General features: G+C 19.9%; 1 protein-coding gene across 1 annotated transcript in view; it reads right to left on the bottom strand.

Moving 5' to 3' along the window:
• Window positions 1-23,949, bottom strand: part of LOC128959985 (solute carrier family 4 member 11-like) — a 76,465-nt gene that overhangs the window by 32,369 nt on the left and 20,147 nt on the right. Inside the window, exon 2 of the mRNA XM_054306038.1 lies at window positions 8,001-8,041. Within this exon, the coding sequence (XP_054162013.1) occupies window positions 8,001-8,041 (41 nt within the window). The remainder of the gene's footprint in view (window positions 1-8,000; window positions 8,042-23,949) is intronic.

Raw genomic sequence — 23,949 nt, 5'->3', positions numbered from 1 at the left:
AAATCTTAGAAAATACAATACAATATTATATCTTATTTTTTATGCTTTATACAATATTTAAGGTTAAATTTTTACCTAATTTTTTTACTTTGGTCGGCATTTTTTCTATATTCCCGAAGAGCTAACTAAATTTAAGTGATTCTTATTTAAAGGATTTGTCAGAATTAAAAATAAATTATATTATGACATAACAAAAAAATATATAATTTCATAAACATATTTAATCTTAATAACTTTAAATTAAATTTATTATAGCTAAATTATAAAATAAATAATACAGTATATAAAACAAATATTTTCAAAATAATGCTATTTTTTCTGATGGCATATTATAAAATTTATAATATAAAAAGTACAACAATTACAACATAAATATTTAAATTCAAAATCTGAATTTCAGATATATTTCTAAAATTATAGTCAATAAATATATAATAATTTTGTTTAATTTAACAATATTATACAAAAAGACTTATTTTTTTATTTATTTATTTTATGTATAAATAACTAATTTTAATTAAAAATTGATATTTTTAGTAATACAGTGAAAAATGGCATTATTTTCATATAATGCAATTATTTATTACTACTGTATATTAATTGATTTCAACTTCATACTTATATATTTTTAATAGGTTGTTATTATCATTATTAAAATGAAATTATTTTTAATTTGAAAGTTTAAAATGTTAAAATTTATATTTATACACAAAAATAATATATATTGTATGTAAATTATTACCATTAATAAAATATATATTTTATATATACGTGGTTTTCTTTAAAAAAAATTGTATTCAATATTTATTTTTATAACAAAAATGTAATAACATTTTCACTTTCCGTCTCTCATTAGAAAAAAATACAAAACATTTTGATATAAATTAATACAGGAATAAGTAAATTGTTGATCATTACCCTCTTTTAACATTATATAAACTCATAAAATGTTTTAATAAATTTAATGAACTGTTAATAAAAAACGAATTACAATATTTATTATTGTTATTGTTATGTTTGCATTAATAAAACCAATTATTTAAATTCAAGTACAAAATGTTTTTTGGTTAAAAAATTCCAATAATTGTATGTATTTTAGTGCAAAACTTACTTTATGTTTAAGAATTTCTTTATAGTATTTATTGCCAACTCTTTTGTGTCAAATTTATTCACAGTATTTACTATACAATAATGACATCAATAGATAGACAAAACAGTTGTGTTTTAATCGCTTTTTATGTGTGCTCTCAACGCAAACATTAAAACAAATGACAATCTCTTGCGACCCAATCTTTTCCTGAAGTTTTATATAACAATTTTATTTAAATATATTGTATATTATTTTTATATTATAATAGAAATTTATACAGTATATCATTTGCAAAATATATACAAAAAATAAAATAAATCAAAATCTTTATCACTAAATAAATATCAAACACTTTTTAGCCATTTCTAAAATAAAAGGTATTTATTTATATTAAATCATTTTATTTAAAAAAAAACTTTTTTTTTGTTTGAATTTTTATCGCATCTTTTATTTTGTTATCATTTCTAACACATTTCAGATTATAAATAAAAATTCCTTACAGTTTATATAAACTTACATTAATTTTTTTTGTCGTTGTTTGACATAATTTATATAATTAATTTAAAATTAAATACTAATTTATGTAAATATAATTAAAAATGGATTTCTATTGTTGAAAAATAAAGTATTAATAAATAATATAAATTTAATGGTATTTATGGCTTTCTCTTTGAACATAACAAACATGTTATTAAAAGGATATGCAATCATTATTTTGTGTTAGTTATTGTTCAATGAGTTCACTGTTTGATGTTATCATCTAAGATAAAGTTAATGTTATTCGAAATGTTTTTTTTATTATAATCATAAACACGAATAATAAGAGAGATTGAATTGAATAATAAGAAATCTATAATTCAATAATATCTACAATAAGTATTGTATGGTATAGTATGGTATAAGTAAGTATTGTATCATAAAATAAAGTACAAAAATATATTTATTTATAAAAAAATAAATTATTAACATAAGTTAAAAATTTTTAAAGTTTTATAAAACTAGTTATTTAGTTATACTAGTTATTTCCGGTTCAAAATAATTAAAATCAAACATAAAATTATAATTATATTGTATAAGAAAGTATTGTCTATTTTATAAGAATGCAATATTAAGAATAATGTTTTGTAAGCTATTTATATATAACAAATAATAAGTCTATTTTGACTTTTATTGAATAATCAAATCTATCTCTCTTTTTCTATAAACACACATATATTCATATAGTATACAATATACTGTTTAATAACAATGTATATCATATCTCTCTTTCAGTAATATTGTATTTTCACTTCAATAATATCATTCATTTTGTACATACATATATATTTTATTATATGTATAAAAATAAACATTGATCTAACATAAGAATATTTTGTGTAATAAAAAGTCTAACTATTGAATATTATAAGTAATACTGCATTAGTGAAAATAAAGTGATTAAATAAAATATATAGTAGTAATACAGTATATTACAATAGAAACTGTCAAATAAATTATTGCTAGTAAAACTCATTATACAATATATATTTTATTTATTAAATAATTTTAGTTTATAAAAAGTACACTATTTTGAAATATATTTTATGCTCATAACTATAAATCCAACGTTTTTAACATAAGATTATAATATCATTGAAGTAAAAAATGATGTCTTAAGAGATGTGAAATCATATTAGAAGCAAGAAATACATTAACTAATTCAATCAATTATGATTTTTTTCTTTTCAAAATCTTAATTTATATATTTATTACCCACTATTTATCAAAATATTTTCCATCCAATATTTATCTTAATTATTGTTAAATTAAATTTCATATTTTCATATAAAATATTGACTAAAAAACTCATATTTTTAAACATTAGATGTTGTGTAATATCTTAATAGAAAAATACTTATTAAACCTTTCTCTCTCTCTCTCTCTCTCTCTCTCTCTTCTATGGTTGTATCATAAAATGTATTTTATGGCAATGAGTTTGTGCTAATGGTTTATGTCATTATTCAACGATAGACTATCTGTCATTTCGGATCGTTTTCTCTATATATGTGAAACAAATAGACAGCATATATATAAATTTATCGCAACTGTCTATGTTTTTGGTATATATCAAATGTAATACTACTAAGTATTACTACTGCATATTGTGTGCCAATAAGTATGTATAACCGTAATATAAACATTATAGCCTAACCCCTAACCTTTAAATTCAATGCCATTTGATACTGTGATCTATAGACTAAATGTTTACAAATACAATGATATACTTTTTTTCTATAATACCAGTATTTCCAATCTTTATATCACTTGTTTTATAATATATAGTAAACTCAATAAAACATGAATTATTGAAAAATATAATCCAAATATATTATAACAAACATATGTATATAATATTAGAACTAGTTTTTGATTTAACTTCCAATTTATGCCTTAAAGGTATGCCTATAGAGAATAGAGAATATTCTGTAAATTGTATTTATAATGATTTGTTTAAAGCATTACAATTCTCATTTGATTTTGAAGCATAAAATCAAACAGTTTTTATGTTTTAATATGTGTGGCAAAACATTTCAAACTATAGAGCGTTACAATAAAAGCAATATTTTATTTGTTACTATCATTTATAAATTACATTCTCATAAATTATGTTTGACAGTAATTTTATTTTTTTTAAAAATTATAATTATTGAAAATTCATTTACTTTTACAAATAAGTTATAATGTGAGTGTCATAAATGCTAGACAGGGAATACAAGTTTTAATGCATTTAATTTAGTTATTCATACTAATGATTCATATAAAGTAAAAATTATATTGAGTCAAATCACAAATGATTTAAATAAAATTATTTTTTAAATATACATATTTTGTTAATCTAAAATTATTGGAGGTAAAAATTGCAATCATATTAATTGTTGTTAAATATTTAGCATATTTTTATTTTTAAAGTAATGCTTTAATAAGTCGTGACATAATTATATTGTTTTACTTTTTATGGAAAATAATATTTTTAAATGTATTAACACGTATGCAAATCATATACAGTAATATACTGAATAATTACTGAATATTTATATATTATAAGTTATAACACAGTGGGAAAAAACGATTTTTTACAACAAATAATGATTAACAAATTTTTATAGTTATAAAGTATAATTTTTAAAAATGTATTTTAATAACAATTTTATTGTAAAAAATTGCCCGAAATTAATGTGCGCTAATATTTTGTAATAATTACAATTACTGTATTGTGAATATTTATAAAAGTATAGGTATATTGATATAACAATTTATATTTTATGTGTATTGACTATATATTGAACTATATATTGTTGAAACGCAAACACATACACATTATATTATCTTAAACAGTAATATCTCAAAATTGTTTGACATTATTATCTGATAAACTTGAAAATATTTCTTGTAATTTATAATAAAATAAAAAATGTTTTTAAAATTTATAAGAAAAATGATTTGATTTTTTAGCAAACAAATGAAATTTTTGTAATCGATATAAATATCTACAAAAATTATTTAAATGTATTTGTTATTTATATAAATTATGTTTTAACAGACATTATGATAAATAATATGTGCAATGCCTTAGAGTTTATATCTATTAATAATTTATTGTCTCCTAAATTTTTTTATATTTTAGAGATTTTATAGCAGTTTTGCTTTTAAATACATATTTTATGTTTAAGCTATTTTTTGAAGATAAAATATATGTATTTTTATGATTTATTATCTTATCTGTCAACAGATGATCCAAATATTTAGCTGTTGAACAGATATTAAATGCAGAAATAATAGATATTATATATTTTCATTGTTTCATAATAAAAAAATCATATTTTTAAAAGATAAATTCAATTACTTTATATTATAATGAAATTTTATAATAAAATTACAATAAATAAATTGTATTGTTATCGATAAAAGAGCTTTTTATATAAAAGAAACGCAAAGTCATAAGCGGTATGTCTTGAAATCCAAACCAACCAACGGATCGAAAACAGTTTATTATTACTGACCATCACTTCGGATGACAATTACATACACAAAAAGCTGACAATTGTGATCATCAGAGAGAAAAAGACAGAAAAAACAGAAAATTTTAGAGAAAATGACTTTTTTTGGTACAAAAAGAGGTCAAATAAAAATTGCGAATAAAGTAAAATGAAAATCAATTCTTTTTTTAAAAGCATTATATTATAAAAATCTTTTGTATTAATTTTATGATTGATTTATATAAAGCAATATTGCATTCAACTATTTTTGCATTTTTTACTGTTTTGTAGCGATAAATATAAAAAAGGATTAAATAAAATTACAATAATAGTAAGTTTATTGAAATAAAATAATTATAAAATACATTTTCACCATGTCCTATTTATTCATGATCAATACAATATCTAATATGTATATATATATACTTAAATTGGTTAAAAATTATAAAATTAAAAAGTGCATTACTAAATTTAATTTATTAATTTAGTTTAACATTTATTAGTCAAGCTTAATAGTTTAACATTGAAGTGCAACTAAATAATTAAAAAATAGGTATTAAATTAAAATAAAAAGTTAATTAATTATTATAAATATAGATTAGTAATGAATTAATAAATTTTTAAAATTATTATTTTAAAATATAAAAATAAATGGATATTTGTTTATATTAAAATAAATTATACATTAAAGTAACATATAATAGCAAATAAGACATGACTGATATTCATTTTGGATATTCAATGTTTGATAGGACGTCCAGCAAACCTATTGTAGCGAAAAAAAACATATCTTTTCTTTACAATTAATAGCAATTCAAATAAGATTTTGTTTACTAACTGTAGTTAACTATTAATTTATTGTACACTTAATAGACTTTAATTATTTCTTAATGTTTTGTTTTGCCAGATAAGAGAGAAAAAGAGGGAAAAATCATTAAATGTTTTGGTAATAAATGAATTAATTAATAATTGAAAGAATTAAAGAAAAAGACAGAAATAAAAATAGATTTATTTGTATAGAAAAGTGAATTTGATTGTAAAGAATAGAGAGTTTAACTAAAAATAAGGAAACAAATGAATGCAAGAATGAAAATGAATTCATAAAAATGTTTTTCAATTGTAATTAATTAATAATAGATGTTATGCTTTGAAAGACACACACATGTGATGGCAATCTTATCTCAATTACTATCTATTCGTTGCATTCATTCATTTGACGACAAAAAATAGTCACTCCTTTTGTTGGATGAAAATAATTAAAACATTTTTTTGTTGAGAGTGTGGTTTGGCTTTGACTTAATTTTTTTCTTCATTTTTTCGTTTATTCATTTATTTAGGTCTTCATCTCATAATTGCATTTCATTCATACATAAAAACATTATATATATAGATAGATATGTTTAACTTATAATAGGACACGAGATTGTGTTAAAAGTAAATGAATGAGTGACTGATTGAATGAATGATAAACGCAAAGTTTGGTCATTGATTGTGATAAACACTAGCAATTGAGGGACAGTTACAGATAGCACTGGTAACTCATTTTACTACATTATTATTTACTTTTAATTATTTCAATGTTTTTTGGCAATCAAGGGTTGATTGAATAGTTATAAGATATGGCCAAAAAAAATTGTTAAACAGTTGAGTGATTTTCTATGTTTCGATAAAACATTAAATGACAAACCAATGACACGACTCAAGAATCCCGTTGACAAACAATTTGGTCTCTAATTATCTGATTTTTCTGGACTACCTTTTAGTTTAATGAATTAAACTTCAAATGTAATCTAAATGCACTCATTTTAATGATCGCAACATATTCTACACATCACTACTTCCTCTCTCTCTCTCTCTTTCTCTTTCTTTCTTTCTTTCTCTCTCTCTCTCTCTCTCTCTTTCTTTCTCTCTCTCTTTCTCTCTCTCTCTATTTCAGTCCTTTTATTTATCTATCTATCTATCTATCTATCCACCCATTTAGCATCCGTTCCCAATTTCATTTGCAGTTTCCGCAAATACATAATAATATAGTACTATAATGTTTTTATTTTTTAAACATAATGACATTAAGTTAATGTCGCCAAAAGTCATTCATAAAACATCTAAAACATCATAAAACATTATATAATATTTTATGAAATAAGTTATAAATTAAAATTAATAAAACCATATGATTTATATGATATGAATATCAACACAAAAATGTGCAAATATAATGTTTAGAATATATAATATAAATGTGATATAAATTTATATTAATACATATTTTCAATGATAATAGCATTTAATGTTGACTTAATAATATTCATCAAGGGAATTGAGTTAATAAAAATATATCAAAGTATATTAAAGTACATAAAGATTACAATTTATAGAAATTTCTCACTTATTTTAAATATCATTATTACATTTTGTTGTTATTTACAAAAATAATTCATAATTTTTGAAAAATATTAAATATAATATTATACAGTTTTTCATATAAAATTTATTTTATTTAATTCATATAATATTGTATTAAATACAATAAATTGTAAAATAAATTTGTTAAATTTTTGATCAATATTATATTAGGAAAATTATTATATAATATTAGTTTATGACACATGAAATATTACAAAATAAAAAATAATTTGAGATAAAAGTTTGACAATAAATGGCATGAATGGTGTTTTGCAGGCATCGATGGTTTCAATTAAATAAAAGTTGTGAAGTGATATCACTCTTTAAAAATTTAAAAGATCTTGCATTATATGGCATACAAAATGTATCACTTTTTGGTGACATTTACGGATAAACAAATAAATCATTTGTCAAAATAGTTTAGATATTACAATAGTATACTTGTCTATGAAACAAAAATTTATAAAAATATGACTTTTTTCGGGACTTACCTCTAGTTTGGCGTACATTAGGGTCACTTCGTCTCCATCATCTATAATCAAAAGATAATTACAATTATTATTATAAGACATATATAGAGTTGAACGACAAAAATTGATTTTATTGTGCTATACGACAATTTGGACCCATTATCCAATCTCATCCATTATACTATCATTTTCTACTAATTTATTAAATAATTATAATTAGAAAGATTTGAAAACATTTGAGTTTATAAGCATTTATGACTTTTAAATTAATATGATTTGATTAACATTTTTAAATTTCTCATCTCTACTTATGTTAATTTGTTTAAAAAATAAAGTAAATTTCTAACATTATAAACTAAAAATATATTTATTTTTTCAAAATTATAAGAAATTATTTATTCACATTATTATATTATAATTTATAAAGATTTTGAGTATTTTTATATCAGGAAAAATTTATGTATAAAAAATAATTTTAAAATTATATACAAAAGTGATTGGGAATATTTATGAACATTAACAAGTATATAGTATTACAATAGACTATTGTCAATAATATTGAATTTATGTCACATTTTATGGTAAATATTTTTTTAATTCTCTAATACACACGCAAAATACAAATTGATGATTGTGTGACTATTTTTTGGGTTTATTGTTGTTTTTTAAAATAAAAATAAATGATTTATAACAAAATGTTTTCAATAGTTCACAAATAACTCTAACTATTACTAATCAAACCAATGATTCAGGTGGTGTCACATAAATTTAATATCATAATCAGTGATTTAATCGGAACGGCAGTCAAAATAGGATTTATTGAGAAAATCCTTATCTCATATATCAGTCATACTTAACACAGTATTTAGAAAATAAATGGATAGATAACCGTTCAAAATGCAAATGGTTTTGTATGAGTCCGATAAAACCACATAATATATGTTGCACTTTATATACTAACCGATTGTATGTAGAGTTGACAAAAAAAGATAAATTTCTATCTACGGGATCCCATCTTAATATTGTTCTCTATATATTTGTTATATTTAAACAATTAATTATAACTATGAAATATTATTGTTAAACTAAATATAATAATTAGTATTTTAAGTAATATTCGAAGTAACAAAATAATTCATTGGACTTAACTACATTAAACTAAAAATATAATTCAATTATAATTAAAATTTTACAAAAATTAACTTTATAAATAAGATTTCCATTAGTATAGTAGTGTAGTGAATATTATGTATCATTAGTACAGTATTACAATAGTTATAGATATGGGTATCACATAGTATAATGATAAAGTTAAATTTATATAGAAATTTATTGCTGAGAAACTTTCTAGAAATTTTCTTAGTGAAATTTATTAGAAAATCATCTCTAATTGTACGTCTCTAACAAAAAATAAAAACGACTTCAAAATCACAATCAAAAGTTTATAAAACAAAGATAGAAATGCAATATTGATGGTCACTAAGAGACCTATTGATATATTTAATAAATTTCATTTTTATCCATTGGTTTACTTTATTTTTTTAATGTTTTTATATTTATATTTATATATCATATAAATTGACAGCTAACATTATTTTATTTACCTGTAAAAATAAATTTGATTAATAAATACTGTTTATCAAGAAGTTTATTACAGTATATCCATAATATATAAAAAATAATATAATAAAATTCAATGTATTTGTTTGCTGTGAATATTTGGCCATAAGATATGTTTGATCACTACTAACGTAATGCAAATAAGTTAGATATAAAAGATAGATATTTCATTAAATTAATTAATATACATTATAATAGTTATTGTGTACACTATATGAATGTAATTATTTATTTATAGTAAATATTTATACGATTAAAACACAAAGAATAAATAAATAAACTAATATATAATAAATTGATTGATAAATCAAAATTTGATTTAAAAAATGAATTAATATTATTATATTTGTAATAAATAAGTGAAATTCAGTGAACTCTATGTGAGAGTCATTAAAGCCGACGTGAGATCACAATTAAGATCAGAGAAACAAATGGACGACTGATTTAATGAACTCAACAAAAATAATACAAATCCTATATATTGTTATTTAGTTCATCAAATCATACATTCATTTGTTTGTTTTGCTATCAAAATATTTTTAAAATTAATATAAATAATAAATATATCCCATTTGCAAGAAAATATTTTCAAACAATATAATGCAATGTATTTTAATTCAATTTTTGTTTATTAACCTAAAAAAATTGTATTTTATGTTTGTTTCATCACATTAGTAGGATTTGTTATGTGAAACACACAGAAAACATTTATTTTTTGCTAATATCATAACTATTGATCTCAAAGTTTTCAAATTCAGAACAAAAAATTCGAGTTTTTTAGATGACTATAAAATATAGTGTTTTTTGTGTGTATGCCTTATATATGTCTTATACATATAGTTTATGTGTAGTGTATGTGTGTATGTGTTTGGCACACAATTTAATGGATTAAAGCAAAAGAATTATTGGAAATTCTTTGATTTAATGGATCATCAGTTGTGATGAATAACTGGTTTAAGGAGTTAAGCAGTTAAGGAGTGCCACCGTTTGGATCATATATGAGATGTTAGCTTAACATTCATTATTAACCATATATTGAATATTACAGTCAATCAAGTCATGACTGCTATCTTTTGTTGAGAATTCATGAAATATAATTGATATATACTGTACTTTATATAAAATATTTTATATAATATACCGGTATATAATCAGAATTTTTATTTAAAATACATTAATTTTTACTGAAATATACTAAATATGATAAATAGTTTTAAATTATTTAATATCTTTTATTAGGATATAATATCAGAATTTATTTTTGTCGATTGAAAATTTAGAAAATAATAATAATAATAATAATAATAATAATAATAATAATAATAATAATAATAATAATAATAATAATAATAATAATAATAATAATAATAATAATAATTCAGATATTTATAGATTCAAGTGTCACTTTTCAGAGTTCTTCCCACTTGTACTCTTTGGGTTCATGTACTGTATATATATAGCATTTAAAGTTTATTATCTCTCAATAAATACTACCTCCGGGCGAGAATCGAACTCACAACCCTTCGATCGTGAACTAGCCTTAAACGACTAAAGAGGTTGATTATGACAATCATTATAACAATTCAATTGCTTGTACAGTACTTATTGAAAATAATTCACTTTTAATTAAAAATTTAACAAAATTTAAACGACTGTTAATATTCTATAGTATTAGAATATTATTAGAAATTCAATTAAGTTGCAGATAAACTGTACTAAATATCTTTGACAAAAAATTAAAATATTTAATTTATTTAAAACAAAAATATAATAAATATAAGTCTATTTTCTTAATTTATTTGTTTATTTGCTTATATAAATAATTTAATTAATAAAATAAATATAACTAATTGTAGTACAATTTATAAAATGTCATTAAAATTAATTGCCATTTAAAGCAAACTGTATTTTTCTATTTTACATTAAATAAGTTGACATCAATAGTGATACACTAAGCGTCACCTATACTTTTGTAATATAATTATTTTCATTAAAATTGATTCAATGATTGAAAAAATTAGATATTTTGAGGATAGCTTTGTTCACATTTTTATAAATATTTGTTGATTTTATAGTAAAACTTGAATTCAATTTATGAGACAATTATTGAAACAAATGATACCCTTTGGTCATCAATCTCTCTGTTCATATCATAATGTTTTTTGTTATCATGTTTTATAAAATCATATTATTATTATTGCAATTTTGTAATTTGTATTTTTAAACAAAACATACTGTATATGACTAATAATTTTTTTTAATTTCATTAATTTTAAGTGCCATTATAAATATAAATTTTAATAATTAAACACTATTATTATATATTAAAAATAAATTATTGTTTTACAGTTTGAGAAATATAAAATGGAGAAACTTATTTAAAATTATAATATATATATGAATTTTTTATATATTTATATAAATTATATATTTATCATTAGTTCATTTTAAATGAACAAAAGTAAAATATTTCAATCAATAAAATAGAATTTTTTATTAACAAAATAACATAAAATATTAAAATATAGATTATTGCTAATTATAATTTTTATTATATTTATTGTAATTTTGTTTATTTGTTATATATATTAAATGTAGAAAAAATATATATAAACACACTTTTCTATATATATATATTAATTATATAAATAATAATTACAATAAATTATATTTGATTTTATATATATTATTAAATTCTTATATATCAGTATAACAATATACAATATATCAATAATTGATTTATATATATAATATTATACAATATATAATGTATTTGTCAGTTGTGTCTTCAAATATATTGAATGTTAGTCTGAATTGTCATAAAATGATTTTATTTCTCAATAACTAAAAATAGGAGACAATCAGTCTGTCAGACAATGAGTGACACAATCTCTTCAAATATTAAATCCATTGTAAATACTATTTCCTAAAATTGTATTTTCAATACATTTATAGTTATATCAAATATTTAAAATAAATATTAGATAAACAAATAAAAAATTAATTAAATCACAAATCTATTAGATAATGGAATAATAAATTTTTTTTAAATTTATAATGACAATTATTGTATATTATAAATGTATTTCATAAAGTAAAATTGTTAATCAAATTGTTAATAACAAATTGTCAAATATTAGCAAAATTATAATTAGATAAATATTTTTAACAAAAAAATGTTGCTATCTATTTTTGTTAACAACATACTGTATATTTTAGGTTAATTTTGTTATTATTTTGTAATTAAGTTATAATTTTATTTATAAAATTAATAATTTGAAATTAAATTACCAACTTTTTTGATATAATAGCAACAATATTAGTATCAATATTAGAAAAATTATAGTAGTCATGGATTTTAGTACAAAAAAGTGTTTATAAGAGACTCAATGATTTCGTAAGAAAAGTTGTATGATTTAAGTGCTGCTCTGCTTTAATGCATAATAAATAGGATCAAAAACAAGGCAATCAATCTTAGCTTTTGATTTATTTTTAAGGTTAAAAAAATTCTCAAAATATTGAAATACTATTGGTTGAGATGAGCCATGATTTTTAAAATTGATTTAACTTTTGGTCATTTTTTTATAAATATTTTATTTTTTGTTTGCTATATTTTATAAAATATGTCTAATTTTAAAAACACATATTTAAACTAAGTATTGATATTGTAAAAGCTTTCAGCGCTAATCATAATATGACAAATATAATAGCAGATACTGTAGCCATTGATTTAACTAAAATTAGGCCAACAGTCAGAGCACTGTATGTTTATTTGATGTATAGTTTGTCTATAAAAATCGATTATCTATTGCTTATATATTATATCATAGTATAAAATATAAACGAATCAAATAATAAGTTTATTGCATAGACTAGTAAAAGACCAATTTATTTCATTTTAATCATAATATGTTATATTACTGGATATATACTGAATATTCCGTATATAAAACAACAAAATTATATTAATTTAATTTTATATTCAACATAAACAAATTATTTAATATAACTATATGTTTGATAAAAATATTGTGATACAGTGTTAACTTTATGTCTCATTTGATAAAGTAAAATAGCTATATATACAGTATATCACAATTTATATACTGAACTAATAGCATATTAGCACACTTTAAAAATATAATTAATTATTTTAGATTAATAATTATATAAGATGTTAAATATAATCTTGATAAAATATTTTATAGAAAATTAGACAATACCGCACTTAATATATAATGTGTTTATATACATTGATCATGGTAATTTTTATTAAAGTATAAATAATTGATAATATATTATTTGCAAACATTTGCTATGAAGGTCTGATCCCAATAGCGAATCGGGTTAAGGGATCGACCGGAGCCCTGGGGTTCAACTCCTATATCACACCATAAGTTAGCTTTTATGAACATACAGTATAATCAATATTAAGTAATATATTTGCATTAAGTATTGATTTGGATTTTTGCATTATTTAATTATACAACAAATATGTACAGTATATAATACAGGTTAAAAATAAAAATAACATGTATGTATATAATGATATATATTTTGAAATATTCTACATAGCTTTTATTACTGTTATAAAATACAATTTAACCATGTACAAATAAACTATTATCACATTTTTTGTTTTCCCAGTTATTTTTATTTCTATTTTTATACTTTAAGCACATTTTGCTTAATTATAATTATAATGCAGTATAATGTAATCACTCATTAATTTCACTAATATATCAAATTAATATTAATATATTTAATATTTTTGAATTTTTCACAAATTATGTCATTATACATAAATTACTCACAGTTAAAATCTATTGATTAAAATAATTTATTTAATTTATAGTAACTTTATTTAACAAATAATGATTAAAATGATTTATTTAATTTATATTAACAAAAAGTTTCCAAAATAATCCTAAATATAATATAATATATTTCTATATGTTATGTATTTAAAAATTATTTATTTTAAACTAAAATACTATAATTAATTATTGTAAAAATAAAAATAATTAAATTAAAAATTATATAAAATTTACATTTTAAATCAGTTTATGTTTTCAATATAAATATAAATTAGTATTTATATCATATCATTTCAAATCATATTTTCTATATTATTGTTATGAAATAGAAAAATATATATAAAGTAACAATAAATTTTTGAATTATATTAATTGGATTATATATATTAGATTTATGAATATATCATATATAATATTATCAATTAATTAAGATTGAGTATATATATATATATACAATATATAATACATATATATATTAATATATTATTAAACATATTTATAAAAAGATATTTTTAATTTAATTATATTCATATGAAATGCGTCAATGTTTACAGTAATAGTGATATATTTAATGATAAAATGTTAAATAATACGATGACAGTCATACTTAAACATTAAATTCATTATTTGCTACATTAATATAACAATAAATAGCATTGAGTTTGAAACTAAATTATAAAAATAATTATAAAATTAAATTGTTAATGTTTATTTTTAAAATGAATGGTTATTATCATATTTTTAAAAATTTTGTATCCTAAAAATTGATTAAACTTTTAAACTTTAAAAAATGTTTTAGTTTATATAATAATTTTATAAATTTATATAAAATACATTATATAAAATTGTAATGATTTAGTTTGTCAAAACAATGATTCGTTCAGATCTTATAAAAATAATAGAAAAATTATATATTTGTTTATAATATATATATACTGTATATGTTTTATAAATAATATAAATTAAAAACTTAATTAATATAATTAATATATTAAGTTAAAAATTATATGTAAGTTTAATTTTGACGACTGTTTTATATATCAGACATTATTGTAAATGTGTTGGTAATGGAAATATAGTTCAACAATGAGATAACATTTCATGTATTTCTTTGCGATTCCCAACAGATTTTTAACAAAAATAATATTCACTATATTATTGTGTTCACTATTTTTGGTACAATTTATTTACTGTATGTATTAGTCTATAATCCCTGTCGTCTAATCAAAATAATATTGCATTCTCTCTCTCTTTCGTTTTTTATTACAATATTAGCATTTAATTGTAACAATAATGTCTTAATTATGTTTACTTTAACATATTCACAAATTTATTTAATAATTCTTTATAAATAAATATAAATTTATATTGAATATATTATTTCTATAAAAGGTTAACAATATAATTTTTACTATTATGATTCTATTTAGAGATAATTTTTTTTTATTAACATTTATTATTTATATTTATATAAAACTTTATCATAATAAACACTTTTAAATAAAATTAAATTCTATACAATTAATACAAAGTTTGCAAAACAAGCCTCAGGTTAAAGTCATTAAATTACACATTTTGTTATATTTATATATAATATACCATAATATATACCATAAATATCAAAATATTTTGCATATGATTAATGATTAATGAATATATTACAGTTATTGTTTATTGATCTTATTATCTCTTTTATATAAAATAAGCATGATAAAACACTATAATTTTTAGTATCTATGTTGCTATAATATAGTACTGGTATTAATAACTATAGATTTATTTATTAATTGTAATATAAATTTATAGCCAATGGCACTGAAATTTTCAATCCAATGCTTCCATATTTTATATGTGTCTACAAACTAATATAAAATTATATTTAATATAGACTTTTGATAGATGAATTCAAGCTTATTATTGCAGTGATGATTATTAATAATTTATTATACTATATTATCTACTGTACGGTGTATTTACCATACAATACAATAATGTATTGTAAATATATGTAACCATTATTTGATAGCAATTAATTGAAAAACAGGAGATTTAATACATGAAAAGCTTTATAATAAGACACTTAACCATAGTCTTCACTATTATAAAACAATGATATAATGTTTAAAGGCTTTATAAATGCAATCACTAAATAATATGATAATTCATAAAAATCATAATAAATGCAAATGACTTCACATTAAATGTGGGCTTATTATAGCATTATTTACAGATTTATAATAATTGTTAGGATCTTTCAAAATCATGTGGAAAATATCAAATAATTAAAGTATTTTACAATATGTCTAACAATACTATTGTTTAAAAAATGTTTTTAATATATTACTAAATATAGATTATATTTAATTGTAAATATTTTTATTATATGATATAATAAACAATATAATTAAATTGTTTTAAGTCATATAATTCACTGACTCTGTTGGAGTCCAATAATAAGGTTTTTTGAGTAATAAATTGTTTAAAGCAAAACAATTGTCATTTTATCGATAATTAATTTCTGTAAAGTCTGTATTCTGTATAAATGTCTGTATCAGGGGTTAAACGCAGGGGTAGGGATTTTTTACCCCTCCAGACTTTTTTGCGAAAATAAAAAATTGTCATTAAAAACGATAAGATACTGACCCCTCCCTTAAAATTTTGGCGCAGAAATTTTTATTAGTATTTTTATTAATATTTTTTAATCAACAATTATTATATTTTATAATTTATTTACATTAAATAATTTATAATAGTATATAAGTAATAGTAAAAAATAAGTAAAAATAACGTTAAAATTAATCTAAATATAACATTATTTTAATAAAAGTGTGTAAGTAAAATCTTAAAAATAAACTAAATGTTAATATAATAATTATGTTATGGAAAAATATTATTTTAAGATAATTGCCATTTGATTGATTAACTAATCCCATACCACAACATAATAATAAATTTTACTGTAAATATTAATGTTTTTCAAAATAATAATAAATAAAATTTTAATAAATTTAATGTTAATTAATTTTTATCTTAATATATTAATCAAGTTAAGTTATTAAATAAAAAATAAGTCAAAATTTTAATTTTATAAATATTTATTTTTAAATATTTATATTTTATGAAAAATATTTAACTTTAAAACTAAAAATAAACTATTTGTTAGAATAATTAATTATATTACAAGTAGAATATGATTTTAGAATAATAATAATAATGAAAATACTAGATTAGTTAATGTATTTATAAATTATTCTCTAAATTATTTTATCACTAACCCATCACTAGTTCATCACTAACCCATCACTAACCCATTACTAACCCATCACTAGCCCATCACTAACCCATCACTAACCCATCACTAACCCATCACTAACCCATCACTAACCCATCACTAACCCATCACTAACCCCTTCTAGACCCAAAAAACTTGTTTAACCCCTTGACTGTACATTATAAAGAATTTGCATTAAAAACACATTTTGATTAAATATTAGGTTTGATTGAATATTTTAATTAACTTATATTTACGGTTTTTGTTATAACATATTAATTTATATAATTCATATATCATAAACATTATTTTACATTATTTATCTATTGTTTAAAAATTAACTATTACTTATATAGTTAAAGTACTAATTTTGAAAATATATCAATAAAAGATAATAAGATTAATTAAAAAATATCTATTTATGTATTTTAATTAATTTGCAAATTTCTATTATCTGTAAATACATTTTAAGTTAATTTTATGTAATAAATTTAAGATTAGTACAGTTATTATAAATTAAAGCTTAAAGTTACCAAAAACATAATAAAATTGTAATTTATAATCAAATCATTCATTTATTTAATTAAATGTTTAGATTTAGAAATAAACAAATTCTTTGGTATTGCAATATATAGACGTGTTTTATACTGACTGTACTGTTATGGAAAAGACAGTATAATTTAGGATTTAGTATTAAGAATCTGTATTTTACTGTATTGTATATATAAAATATTAAACTAATTAATACTAATGAATATAAAATTTACAATTAATAAATCATAAATTTATTTTTGTGTTTAAAGTAATACATTGTTATATGCAGTATATATTATTAGGATTTTTTTATATAACAAAAATAACTAAATTTAAATAAACAACAAATTTGTGGTCACAAATAAATATATTTATAATAAAAAAAACATTTCATTGTACAGTATTTTAAGTAGTGGTAAATCAACTAATGATAATCAGTTGAGTGAGTGTAGTATATGTGTAGTATTGCCTAATGATGTAAGTGTTGGCCATTTAGAGGGTTGACTGAACCGGTCGTCGGATAACATGAATGGTTAGTTTGAATGCAATTGAAGTCAATTTATTTGACTCTTAATTGCTTTTCTATTATATTTTTATTTGCTTAGAGTTCGAGCAATTCTCAGGGAAAGTACCGGTACTTCTCTAATAAAATCCCTCCAATTTTCGCGAAAAATATATTTTATTTCTTTCACTTCATCTTAAAAAAATTAAAATCTATTTTAAAAAATGTTATTTAAATATTTAAAAATTAATTTCAATTTAATAAATTTAATGATACTATTTATCAATACCACTCAAAATACAGTTTAATATAATATTTATTTTTCAAACATCATAATAAAATATGTTGTTTAGAGTTGAATAGGTGGTACCACAAGGAAATATATTCCCTGGACATTAAACAGATATTGCTTGTAATAGTTTGATTGTAACGTTTAGCACTAAATATTATAGCAATACATACATACCAAACATGTGAATGCAATGTATTGCTATAATATTTAGTGCTAAACGTTACAAGCAATCTCTATCTAACGGGAATTCCCAGTGAGCAGGGAACATTTGAATAATAAAAAGAGGGGAATTTGATTGAACCTACATTTGATATAATAGTAAAGCAATGAAATGCTGTTAACGTTAATACCATAAGTGATATGCAATGCAATGCCCGCCGACGGCTATCAGTGCCTTCCTATTAGACACTTATAAGCAATACAAGTGTTTGCAATTATCGTTAAACTAGTCATCAATTATTATTATTATTATTATTATAAAATTTAATGACTTATATATTTTAGTTGACATTACTATTCATACATTTTTAATTATTAATTATAAAAATTACATCACATATTGATTTATTGGAAAATACAAACATCAAACTGTTTTAATACAATATTATTACAATAACTAATTGGGTAGTAGTCTAAAATAATAATTATATTTTTGAAAAATACTATAAATTATAATCTATTATATATTGTTATGGTTAAGACATTCAATAGTCAACTGTCGATTGTTGACAATTTTTTGTGGATTGTTTAAGAGGAAGATATCTATTGAGAAAATGGATGTCCTAACAGACGGTCAGTAATAATAACAAATAAGGAATATAAGGATATAAATGCACTAAAATTAGTTAAAGTAAATAAATGATTATAAAATTATAGCTAAAATAATGATTGAAAGCTATGTTTGAACACAATATAATACTATTGTTTATTTTGATAATGCAATTAAATACAGGACATAAATTTATACAATTAATTTACAAAATTTTTTACAACTTTACTAAAAAAATTATTAATTTTCAATAATTTTTACAGAAAATATTTCATCACTTAAAATTTAATATTTTTCATATGCTAATCATTTTTATTTATTAAAGAAATTTAATATAACATGTATTTTAAATTAATGTATTTTTTAATAATTTTTAAAAAATATCAACAATTATTAATAAAAAAAAAATTTAGCGATTCATTTTACGGACATTAAACACAAACCATAACTACTGTTTACATACAAATTATTAATTAATCATTAAATTTATTAAATTAAAAAATTTAGTATTATTTAAGTTATATATGAGTAAAAATACTTTTAATTAATTTTTAAATCTACTTTTTACATAAAACTAATAAATAATAAAACAATTTATTTAATAGTCAAATACTGTTTTCAATCTATAATTTTTACCAAATTTCTGCAATTAAACGATAGTTTTAAGAGCAGACATCTAAATATTATTTTATAGTTAAGGCGTGGTTCACATATTACGTTCGCACTTTTTAAGAAATCTAGACCCCCTCCCTCCCCTATGTTCGCAATTGTTCGCGTGTAGTCATTTAAAAAAATACGTTCGCTTATCCCTAACCGCTACCCCCCCCCATCACAAGAAATAAGATATTATCTAAATGCGAACGTTCTTAAAGTCTATACCCCTCCCCCTCGTTCGCAAAAGTTCGCTTTGGCTAACCCCCCTCCCCTCAAGTGCGAACGTAATATGTGAACAACGCCTAAACGAAAAGATTATAAACATTTTAAAAATTAATAGTGTTATAAATTATTTAATATTAATTAGTATTGTATTATAACTTATACTTTAGTAATAATTTGTTTGTGTTATAAAATTTTTTTACAATATCCTGAGACGACAACAATGTATAATAATACATGTTAATTTTAAAGTCCTATTCATTAACTAAGTTATCATATTTACAATTAGAGTCTAAGCTTTACAGTCATTGTAAGCATTAAATATGATAACTTAGTTAATGAATAGGACTTCTATTACATTGTTGTCGTCTCAGCAATTCGTAATATAATTTTACATGATGTTTGTATAGACATTTGATTAATATTATATTTAACTGGATGTATATAATAATAATAACTTATTTTTACTGAAACAGTTAACGCATGCTTTAGAGTTATTTTATAAATACAGTACTTTTGTATAATTAATAACTGAATGAAAACTAAACTAATATTAAGTTATTATTAATAATAAACAAAGATTTTTGTTTACAATGAAAGCATAAAAAAGAGTTTATTTTTTAAAGAATTCTTTAGTCAAACAAAGTTTTATTTGTAAAATGTTTACCCAAACGGACTCAATGTTTACACAATTCTGCAATAAATTGTCAAAAAGATTGACACACTTTATATATATGACGGCAATTGACATCAAAAAAGATGACACAACTTATGGCTAAAAAGTGTTTGAAAAATAAACATTTCTATGACTATACTATCAAACTCTCTCTAAACTACTTTTCTATAAACTAATAAATTTGCGTTTTATATGAACTATAAATTAGTTAACTTATTCTTATATATTGATTAAAACAAACAGTTTTGTTATATAAAATATATTCAAAATAAATAATGATTACAAAATATAAAAAATATGTTTTACAATCATTTAACTATATTTTTATAATCCATTCATGATATAAAGCAATTAAATAATAATAATTAAATCTTATAATATTAATAATAGTTTATTATAGTGTTTTATATTATCTGAGAAAATGTTATATATATATATATATCAGGGTTAAGCAAGGTTTTGGATTTTAGGGGGGGTAGACCGGGGTAAAATTTACAAAATTCTCGAAAAATCTTGGGGGGGGGGGTATTGGGTGGGGTAAGATTTTTATTGCATTTTTAAACGGCAATTTTTTCAAAAATCCAAAATCAAGGGGGGGTCAAGAGAAAATTCCCTAATATTCCCTTAAATTCCCGAATATTCCCATGTAAATTCGATAAAATTCCCATAAGTTCCCGTATAAATTCCCAGGAAAATAGGTAAAATTTACAAAAATACTAAAAAAAACTTTAACAAAAATAAAAAAAAGTTAAATTTTAACAAAAATAAATATTTTTAAAAAAAAATTTTAAAAATTAATAAAAACTTAAATTTTAGCAAAAAATAAAATAATAATGTATTAAATACTTAAAAATAGGTGATAAAGGCATTAATGATACACTGAGTTTTTTAGTATTTTAGTAATTTTTAACTTTTAAAATAATTTTTTAAATAATACTTAATGCTTATAGTTTATAGATATATATTTTTATTTTTTAATGTTATTTTTATGTAAATACTGATTGAATACTAATTATAAAATTAAAAATATTTTAAATTTTTTAGTTAAAATTTTAAAAATTATTAATAAAAACCTTGTAATATAAGTATTTATTTTTTTATTAACTTCTTAAACTATCTCAAACTTCTATTTATATTGTAATATGATTATTCTTTTCAACAAATTGGTATTTTTTAACTTTTTAGTTTAATATTTTAAGTAAAATTATGTTATTTTTTGATGAGTTTTAACGTTATTTTAACTTTTTTACTTATTTTTAATCAATAATTAGAATCATATAAATTTTAAAAACATAAAAACACTTACTAAAATAGTATTAACTAAAATTAAAATTTTTATAAATCTCAAAAAAATTTTCGGCGCCTTCGGCGCCGAAATTTTAGGGGGGGGGTCATTTCTCCTCGTTTTTAAGCGACAATTTTTCCCATTTGGTCAAAAAGTCTGGGGGGGGGGGGTAAAATCCCAATTTCTCGATCTTAGGGGGGGGGTATTTTGGCCTTACCCCCCCTACCCCCCCCCCCTTACTTAACCCTGATATATATATATATTATAAATCGACATATTATAATAAATTATTAAAATATATATTTTTATAGCAATTAGTAAATATTGTTATTTAATTCAGCAATATTTTTATTTTATAATTCAAAATTTAATATTGATTTTAGTTGTTTATTTTATGAATAAATATTTACTTTTAAATATACTGCAAATAATATATATATATATATATATATATGAAACAAATTTTTATTATATTATCTATAATTTATATTTAGGTACTAAACTGTATATTGTAAATACCAGTGTTGGCAGAGACAAAGTGTATGTAAAATACAAAGCGTATTATACAGTATAATACTATAATACAATGTAAATTACATGACAATTTTGGCTTACAAAAAAATTTTAGCGTCACCTATTAACAAAAATACAAAAATTCACAAACAAACATATGTTTTGTAATAATAATTATTTTTTTATTTTAAAAAAATTGAAATTTACTATTCAATTTAATTCTGGTATTGAAATATATTAATAAAATAATTAATATTAATTTTTAATAGTTTTAGAAAACAACGATTCTAATAACGATATTGAAATTATGTAATAATAATAATTTTAATAAAAAAATAAATATTCTATCATTGTTAATGTAATTTTTCTATAATTGTAAAATACATCCAGTACATTGTATTTTACTGTAATTTAAAAAGCCAAAATTAAAAACCTTGTATTTTTCCAACCCTGGTAAATACAATATAATACAATATAAAATTTATACAGTATAACTCTAATGATTATTTTATAATAACAAATATACAGTATATGCTATATATGTTTTGACATATTCCTATTTTAAATAGATTTAAAAATATAAATTAAATTAGCAGCAGGGTAACTAAAAATTATTTATAATAACAGCTTTGTAGTTAAAAATAATTTATTTTTTGTATTAATATAATAAATTATATATTTGTTATTTACAAATAGTTTGTATTTTAATTTAATTTTGATTATTATATTTGTAAAAATGTAATTAATTACTAATATTGACGGATTTTAGATGTTTAAATAAAACTCAAATTAACTTAAAGTATATCTTTTTATAA

Source organism: Oppia nitens, unplaced genomic scaffold, assembly GCF_028296485.1.
Source record: "Oppia nitens isolate AA-2021 unplaced genomic scaffold, nextdenovo-longstitch-racon4-pilon3 scaffold4_pilon_pilon_pilon, whole genome shotgun sequence".
In the NCBI taxonomy this organism is placed as follows: domain Eukaryota; kingdom Metazoa; phylum Arthropoda; class Arachnida; order Sarcoptiformes; family Oppiidae; genus Oppia; species Oppia nitens.
This window is presented reverse-complemented; position numbering and strand designations above follow the sequence as displayed.